General features: G+C 31.9%; 1 protein-coding gene across 8 annotated transcripts in view; it reads right to left on the reverse strand.

Moving 5' to 3' along the window:
• Nucleotides 1-4,941: 4,941 nt before the first annotated feature.
• The window catches only part of LOC117119122 (low-density lipoprotein receptor-related protein 6-like), a 27,050-nt gene continuing 22,064 nt past the window's right edge, over nucleotides 4,942-9,927 (reverse strand). For 7 of the 8 annotated variants that reach the window (XM_033263942.1, XM_033263940.1, XM_033263937.1 and 4 more), the window contains 3 exons: nucleotides 9,563-9,610; nucleotides 8,411-8,513; nucleotides 4,942-5,410 (listed from right to left, as the gene is read on the reverse strand). In XM_033263942.1, the coding sequence (XP_033119833.1) occupies nucleotides 5,053-5,410; nucleotides 8,411-8,513; nucleotides 9,563-9,610 (509 nt within the window). In that variant the 3' untranslated portion in view covers nucleotides 4,942-5,052. The remainder of the gene's footprint in view (nucleotides 5,411-8,410; nucleotides 8,514-9,562; nucleotides 9,611-9,927) is intronic. The other variant, XM_033263935.1, reaches the window with a different exon arrangement.

Genomic DNA, 9,927 nt, shown 5'->3' on the forward strand with positions numbered 1-9,927 from the left:
GGCAGATGATTTTTGTTACAATAGTGGTTAATGTTACATTAGTGGTTGGTTTTTGTTACAACAGTGGTTAATGTTACATTAGTGGTTGATTGTTACATTAGTGGGTGATACATATGTAACCCTGTACGCTGTGGTACCTCACTCAATGTTTATGTGTCAAATTTAGAGGTGGTAAAACTAAGTACTTCAACGTTTTGTAGGGCGTCCCACAAGGGTCGTTATGTTTTTCATCTTTTTTAAACTGTTTGTGTTTGGACCTCTCTAAACCGTTTCGTCATCTTCTACCACAACCTTCTAATATATTACATTGGATTATCATGTGCCACTGGTGAAATAAATTACAATACAAATCAGCAAAAATAAACCATGTAATGTAATGGATAACATGTTCACTAACATAAATTGTTATAATGATATCATAGTTAACAAATCATACAATTTTTAATTGGGATATTTCATATATGCAATTATTTTGAATTTATATGACCTATTGTAATATTAGAGGATCAATAATCCAAATCACGTATCGAGCAATCAATCAATCTTTATTTACCTGTAGATAATTCAGGAAACACTCATTCATTAATTCAAGAAATATTGTTTCATAACTGTTTTAACGTAAAAGGCTTATATGGGATAAGGTATGTACAATATACGTTTATTTTTCTCAGTGAATTCAACTAAAGTAGTTAATATTTAATTCAATAGTTGATATTCGGAGTGTTGACAACAATGCCGAATACACAAAGAGAAAGAAAATGTTTTTGTTTTCGAGGTCATAGAGCAAAGGGAACAGATCAATGCCTTACCGGTGTGTTACTTCCATTAGCATGATATACACAATTGTGCTTCGTTGTTCCTATTGGACTTTACGTATTTTGGCTGTTACTTAAAATTCGCAGGTAGTTGTATCGAACCATGGTCGAACCTCTTAGATCAATCAATTAATCAATCAATCAATAAACCAATCAATCAACTAATATCATAAAATCCCCTTTGTTGATCAATCTCGTTTGCAATTGTGTGAGTTTTAGGAGAGTTCACCCAGAATGCGCTGAAGAATTATAATAATTAATGACGGTGTACAGTAAAAATGGCCCCAAATGACAGGTAGGTAAAAATGGCCGCAATAATAAAAATCTGTATTAAAACTGATTTTTTAAAATCATTATATGCATTTTTAAACTGAAATAATTCAGTTTTTTAAAGGAATCTAACATCAAATAAATTGCCATTTACATTTTACTTTTTACAGGAATTATATATTAAATGATAAAATATTCAAAGATAAAAAAAAAAAAACCATGAATAACACTCTTTATTTTTTTTTCCATTTAAATGTTAAGAAATAGCAAAAATATAATCAATAAATCAACATAAATCATGCTTTTATTAATACTAAAATAATCTATTTGTTGCCAATTTCACGGAAGCAGAATCACAATTTTCCAGAAATTCTCTCCGGGTATTGGTAAACCCCACAAACAATGGGTTGATATGAACATCAAATTATTAGGCCTATTTATTTATTTTTGTTTTAAATGAGAGTTCTACAATCATAATTAAAGGATTTGAATGGGTTTCGCAGTGTGTTTGGAGGTTTGTGGTGTGTTTGCAAGTATTTATTCACAAAAAAAATCAACATTTTAACCAAAAAATAAATAGGTTCTTATGAATATTTAAATTCCTTATTGATAGGCCTATACCAAGTGAGTCAATCACAATTGAATTTGTTTGGTTTTTCTACGCTGTGTTTTGGAAGGTTTGTGGGATTTAGCAATACCATTAATATAGTAATAATATCTAATAATAATAATTTTAAAAAATAATAAGACCTAACAGCCGCCCATATAAAAAAGATCTATTAATTAATCAATCAGCAGGGGACTCCTAGAGCTACTCATATCCTAGGAGCTAAAAACTAAGTTATTTTATTTCTCAAATATGCTTATGGTTTATGTTGATTTATTAATTCAATTTTTGCTACAGGGTATTTTACAGCATTTATTTATTTATTTATTTATTTATTGAATTCTATAATTGAGGGCCATTTTGTATTTATTGATTCAATTCTTGTTTATTGCAGCATTTAAATATTTGAAGATTTAAAAAAAATAATTTCTATTACTGAATTTTTTCATTGGGGCCATATTTACCTACTTGTCATTTGGGGGCCATTTTTACTGGGCCATTTTTACCGGGGCCATTTTTACCGGGGCCATTTTTTCCTGCGCCACTTTTACCGGGCCATTTTTACCTACAATCATTAATGACAATGAATTTATTTAGAGTAGATTATTGAGAAAGGTTTTCTGTATGCAATTAACTTTTAGTGTAGGTCAAAGCTTAATAAGATTCAACATTCAACATGATCCAATATCAAGCTTTCACTTCAGCAAAAGTTTTATCATGATGCAAGACATTTGTAATTATATTTTAATTGGTTAAAATAAACATAATTTTCAGAGTCAAAATAAAAGTTAAAATCAGCAACAATTTAGAAGTTTACACTAAAGAATTATACATTGAAGCTATTATAACGTTAAATGCTAGGTACGATACAAACCAATCAAACAATAAAAGAAATGGATTCATCTTATTTGAAACTTGGTGTCTGCATTGAAATGACCTATAGACATCCGTATAATATTAATAATTATTTTTCCTAAATTACAAGAACTTATTTTAAAATACAATATCAAACTACCTTACTGTATAATCAAGTATATAAGTTTGTTATATTATATTTTAACATTTCGAAATTTGTTTGTTTGTAACTCTTTACTATGGTGCCATCGCAACTACTGATTGGAGACAATATACAGAAAAAATCAAATCTTATGAAATAATTATATAATAAGAATTAAATAATATAGCATTGTAAAACGTGTACAGTATTATCGTGTAAAAATAGCTAACTTTCACCAAGGACCCACTGGTAAGCCCAGCATACACAAATCAGTCACTAGTCATGATTGAATCTTTTTTATAAAAGCCACAGGATTAAACTCATTTTGCAAAAGAAAAAAATAATCAGGGAGCATAGAATAATTGTTAACAGAAAGTCAAGCATTGAGCAAAAAAAAAAAAAGAACACTTACTTTCCTAACTGTATACTCAGGTGTTAAGGTATTTTGAATGTAACAGTCAGTAACAATGTTATACAAACGTACAGTATAGATGCTACTCAATGGTATAATCTTTTAGGTGCAGCTTATGCATTTTATGTAATTAATATCAACAATTTGTTTGAGGCTGCCCCATTTGTTGTGTTTAAAACCGTATATATCTTGAATGTTACGTCATTTGTTAAATAACTGACATTATACAGTATTCATTCAATTTGCTGGTTATCTCTTTTGTCTCCTATAATAGGAGACAAAAGAGATAAACTCAGTTTAATGCGCAGGAGGTCGGTCAATAATTTACCGACCTCCTGCGCATAAAACTGAGTTTTTCGTAGAAATACGAAAACATTAATGTATGTGGCATGAGGGCAGATAACTTGGCGATTCTCAGTAGGCGCTATTGTGTTGCATTATGCGTAGAGTGGGTAATTGATAGCATGCATCAGAAATGCCCGTTCTTTCGCTGCATCATTTTCAAACGAAATAACTTGTCATTTAACTTGCTTACCTTCCCCCCACCCCACTTTCACCATTTATAAGGTGTATTTAGTTAGAATATTTTGTAATGTATTATGTAAAGCCTAACAATTTACAACTTTAGATGTACAATAAATATTGTAATTAGCATTTAACTGTATACTCAGTTGTTGAAGTATTTTGAATGTAACAATCAGTAACAATGTTATATAACTATTATATGTACAGTATTAATTGCCACCTTACGATATAATCTTTTAGGGGCAGCCTATGTATTTACATTTTATGTGATTAAATAATATCAACAATTTGTTTGAGGCTGCCCGTTACCGACCTCCTGCGCATAAAACTGAGTTTTTCGTAGAAATACGAAAACATTAATGTATGTGGCATGAAGGCAGATAACTTGGCGATTCTTGGCCCATTCTTTCGCTGCATCATTTTTAAACGAAATCACTCGTCATTTAACTTGCTTACCTTCCCCCCACCCCACTTTCACCATTTATAAGGTGTATTTAGTTAGAATATTTTGTAATGTATTATGTAAAGCCTAACAATTTACAACTTTAGATGTACAATAAATATTGTAATTAGCATTTAACTGTATACTCAGTTGTTGAAGTATTTTGAATGTAACAATCAGTAACAATGTTATATAACTATTATATGTACAGTATTAATTGCCACCTTACGATATAATCTTTTAGGGGCAGCCTATGTATTTACATTTTATGTGATTAAATAATATCAACAATTTGTTTGAGGCTGCCCGTTTGTTGTGTTTACTACGGTATATATTGTTAACTAATTCAGGTCCATACTAAACTCACATCGCTCGAAACAGCCTTCTGCGTAGGCATACAGTTTTTGGGTCCGCTCAAGGCGGACTCCAGAACCACACTGTTATTGTTGTTCTTGTTTTTGTTCTTGTTACCATAATTTAAAAAGCGTCCAGCATAGCCAGTTTTGAACGGACGTGCATAAAATTATGTACCCATAAGCTAGAGGTTATTTCCAACAAAAGTTTGGCCCTTTTTTAAGCTTGACCCTAAGGTTCCCCCTACACCTACAAAACAAAACAAGCGTTTCAGCAAGGACTGTACATTACTGCTATTACCACTAATAGGGCAAGTCACTTGAATGGCGCGGTCGGTTAGCAATGTGTTCTAAGGAAATAAGGAAACTAAAGGTCGTGAGTTAAAATCGCGTCTTGGTATTTAATTAAATTTATTTATTTATTTATTTTTCATTTAAATTTTAAGACATTTTATTTTATATTTTTTGATCTATTCATTTTTATTATGAAACATTGCCGAAAACCCAATACTGACGCCACTTTGTACTATGTTTATTTATTTATTATTGTTCCTCCACGATTTAAGCATGTTGTAATAGGTGCAAAAGCGTTAACACTGAGAGTTAACCCCAGTTGAACTCGCAGTGTTGTTTATTTCAAGATATCCGTTTGGACTTCAGGAGCGTATTGTGGAGGAAGAAAACCATGTTGCACGTAAGGATATGTATTGACGGCGACAGGTACTGATTCAGATTTTGAGTACAGCGCAACAGTATTTGGATTGTCAAATTGATGATCAAGCTTAGTGACAACGTATGGTGATTCTCCGGTTGCTTGATTTCTTCCATAAGTTCTAATGGATGATTCATACGTTGGCGGTTCTGGTTTCAGATCATAAGGTGATTCATAGATGTGGTTATCTTGTCCACTGTGTGCTTGAGGTAAATGTGTAGCATAATGGTCCGCGATGTTAGATGCAAGTCCTTGAGAATCTCTAGGTTCCTGTGGTCTAAAAAAAATCGTATATAATAATAATGTAATGATATTTTCGTTGTTGTTGTGGTCATTATAATTAAAATTTTCAATAATTTTTTCACCAACGTAGTATAAATTATCATCAACACCTAAATGAAACGGAATTAACTAAATGATATACATAAGATGCTGGGTTATCCAAATGGTACTCATTTGAACCCAAATAAAAATGAATGAAAACCCAAAAATGAAACCCCAAATAATGCGGGATCACCCAAATTAAACGAAAATCTCCAAAATGAATTGAAATTACCCAAACGATAGCCCAAATCACTCGGTTATGTCGTTTATATGAAAACAAACATCAAATATAATGTTATGTTAGTAGTCCTAGGTATAGCAAATAACTATGTCAGGGCTCGTATTTATTAATTTATTATTTTGTGAAGTTTTTATTCCTTTATTCATACTGACATTTGTATATTATTTGTCCAACTCGTTCATTTTAGTATTTCTAATTAATATTACCGTTAAAATCTTTCGTATTTTAAACATATTTATATGATAAAGGTATTGGCATTTATAACGTGTTTTATTATTTGATAATACTGTAAATAAGTGCCGCTCTCGATAAAGCGCCACACCAAACCTGATTATTTTCGCTAAGCGCCGCTCTAAAAAAAAACAAAAAAACGCCGCGGCGGCGCTTAAAGACGAGGGTATATAATTATTACCCTGTGTGTAATGAAACACTTTGAGAAACAGTGTTTTAAATTCAATGTATACAGTGTTAAAATCAGTGACCGTTTATTTACAATGACAAGGACCTATGATAGGTCTACCGAAACGGGACGTAGGATAGGTAACATTGGAAAAGACATGGAAAGCTCCACGTCAATACAGTACATTTTATAAGCGCCGCTTTCGAGTAAGTGCCGCTTTCGAATAAACGCCGCACTGAAGCCTCCAGCGCTTATTCGAGCATATACGGTAATATTAATAATAATACTTTTTCATCTACAAATATGATTTATTCTGTTAATGATTACTAATCATGAATTTCAAATTTCAAATTTAATCAAAATAACCTCCAATGAGGAGAATCATACAAATACAATCAAAACAATATGATTCAAATTAAAAACGTGACTTAAATAATTACTAACTGGCATCAAATTCATTCAGACATTACATTCACTACTCAATGCTTTCATCTACGAGCAGAACTAGAACATTCCATGGCACCTTTTTGTCTTTCCTTATATTGTGTAATTAGCATGAATAATGGTATTGATAGGCCTAGTATTATTATTGAGTCGTCAGTTGTTGAAACAAAAAATTATGACAACAAGAAATGTAGACTATTGAACACTGTATTTAATAGTGTAGTTTTATATACCGCACATATCCATCTATTGTAAAGATGCTCAGGGCGCTTGATATGTGGACTAGGAACTCGATCAATGACTTTCTTCGCCCATAAGGGTCCCTTCGTGTCTGTGCTACCCGGTAACCCGGTACAAGCAACTCTCGTCGTCCACCACAGGGACATGTCTGTTCCAGTACACCGGGGTATCTCCCTGCTCGTCTCGAAAGATGCACTGGGTTCTTTATAGTGCACACGAGCCATTGTATACACTGGGACTACGGTTAGCCCTTATCCGAGAAGACTTGTTCTACCACCTGGCCAGAACCATTAGGCGAGCGTGCCGTTCGAACCAGCACCAATATTATGGCTATAGCTTGCGGCGCCCCTGCCAACCGCTAGGCCATTCGACTCATTATTTTCGAAACTCATTATTTTCGAAAGAAATTTTCGGCCAGTCCTCAATTTACACTACTATCTAAATACCTGACCGCTTGATCTTTGTTTGATTTCACTACAGTACATTACAGCATATTAGATTCCACTATTGGCCTATAATCCGTCTACACCACAATTGTATTGTATATATATTGTACAGCATATAACTCGCAACAGTATATATCTTGTGCATTCAGTAAAGCTAATGAAAGCCTGAGGACTGGCCGTAAATTTCTTTTGAAAAATGGTGATGAGAGTCATCCTTGTTTAGTTCCTTTGCGGATTGATACTTAATGTAAAGTATAGTATGTGTAGTATTTGTACGTGTTATTTCATCTAACTTATTTATCCATTACATACGCTATTTGCGTAATATTTTAGGAAACTATTTCTTTATTCATATAGACTTTTGTTTCGCATTTAGGCTCATTTTTTAAATTCCTAATTTTAGTTTAAATGCGTAACAAATACCCTGATCGAAAACTAATTAGGTGTTGCCAATCTGAAATAAACAGGTTTACCAAAAAGTGTTTACAACAGTAGGCCTAGTACACCTGTTTAATTCTGAAGTGCTAGATTTATTAAATAAAAATATAACCGCAGTGGTACAGTGGTAGTGAGCCTAAAATAACAGTACAGTTAACTTTCAAACATTCCCGCCGTGAAGTCGAAAACGGTAAGGTTATAAAAAATAAACTTGGATATAAGCCAGTTTGAATTAAATGTACCTGAACAAATCCCTAATATGCGTGTATGTTATTTTGCTTTGTATTCATACAAATGTAGATTATTTTATAAATGTATGTTAACATTCTACTAAACAATAGAAAAATAAATAATAAGCCTAGTAATAGTGCAGATAATAATAATAAACAATAATAATAGTAGTTATAAAAAATATATAATAATAATAATAATAATAATAATAATAATAATAAAATAATAGTATAAATATAATAATAATAATAATAATAATAGGGCTAATAATTCTTATTTTCTTCTTAATAATAATAATAATTTATTATTATTATTATTATTACCATGTATTATCATTTGGGTAGTTCCGTATCATTTCGGTATCATTTGTGTGATTCCGTATCATTTGAGTAATTTGCCGGACCGTGTGGTAAAAGGCTAAGTGGTAAGAGGTCGCGTGGTAAATTGAGTCTCTGGTGAGTTTACATAAAAGTTCACATTTTAAGGCCACCATCATTAATAATAGAAATATACCTTTTCCGCTCTTTAATCAAAACGATGATGATGATAAGCAGGATGATAACGATTAAAGCAATACTGCCGAAAGCACCACCGATGATTACGATATAATCATTTCCTAGAAGATGAAATTCAGAAAAAAAGGATAATAAATTTGAAGCATTAAATAGGATGGTTTTTTCGGTTTGTTTGTTAATTGGTGATATATTTAGTATATAAAATCAACTGAATTAACAAGCATTGCAAATCTGAAGATTTTCATTAAACACAACATTATTAGTTTATAGTCAATAAGATTTTTCATAAGGCGAATTTCATAACAATGTTAAAAAAGAATGCGCTTACGGAATATTATGATTTTTCTATAAAAAGTTTTGATATTTGCTTTAAAAGTGGATATTGCCGAAGATTGTTTAAAATGTAATGGTGGAGAGTTCCAATGAAAGTAGCTGCAAAGGTGAATAATCCGATAGCGTTGATGTTGGTTTCGAAAGGACCAAGGGGAGTATACATATTTTTGAAGTATTAAAGAACGTAGTTAAGGCTATGCAAAGATTGGACATCGCAGTGAATTTCAAGAGCTTAGTCGAGATGCTTGCTGTGTTCAATTTGTTTAAAGACTAAAACATCTCCACTCCCAAAGCCTCATAAATTCTTCACTCATAAAAGCATCACGGTATTTAATTTATTTAAGAGGGCCCTGAATATCAACCGATGCACTGGTAGGGTCACCCTTATAAATGTGGTTAAAAAAAGACAAGAGCTTTGAAAGTCAGGAGAATGTTGCACTTAATTCGGTGATAGACGTTAAACCAAACATTATGTAAATGGAAGTAGGGCCTAATATTTGAGAGGAGCGTTTGTTAGTGAAAAATATATTTTACTGCAGTGCAGTCGTTGGAGACTGTTAATAGAATTTTTGAGAGAGAATTACAGTCTATTGCAGATGTTATGAAGGCATGTATAACTGTTTGAGTGTTGTGGCGAGACACATAGTGCAATACTACAAAGGTGGAAATTGACAGATTTGGTCATTTTGGATAATAAGCCACTTTTACAACAACATTTATAACGATGCAAGCTGGGGTATCTATGCATGGCCGGACGAGAATCGACAGCAGGAGGTTCGAACTCCCACCATCAAGGTCTGGAAATCAAATCTGTTACCTGATTGCATCTCTTGTGTTGCATTCGCCCCTACCGATGTCGCATGTCCTTTTAACAAAATATAATAAATATCTCATGGTATATCTTTCCGTGTCTTTAGTTATTGATATTTACCCAACAAACATCAATAGTACATATATTTATATATACATATACTTATATATATATATATATGTATTATATATATGTATATATAATATTATTATGCATGCATGCATACATACACACACATATATATATGTATATATATGTATATATCTATATATATATATATATATATGTATATATATGTATGTATATATTTGTATATATCTATATACATATATGCATGTATATATGTATATATGTATATGCATATATGCATG

Source organism: Anneissia japonica, unplaced genomic scaffold (assembly GCF_011630105.1).
Source record: "Anneissia japonica isolate Jap-2015-1 unplaced genomic scaffold, ASM1163010v1 scaffold1792_len1028045_cov167, whole genome shotgun sequence".
Classification (NCBI taxonomy): Eukaryota; Metazoa; Echinodermata; class Crinoidea; order Comatulida; family Comatulidae; genus Anneissia; species Anneissia japonica.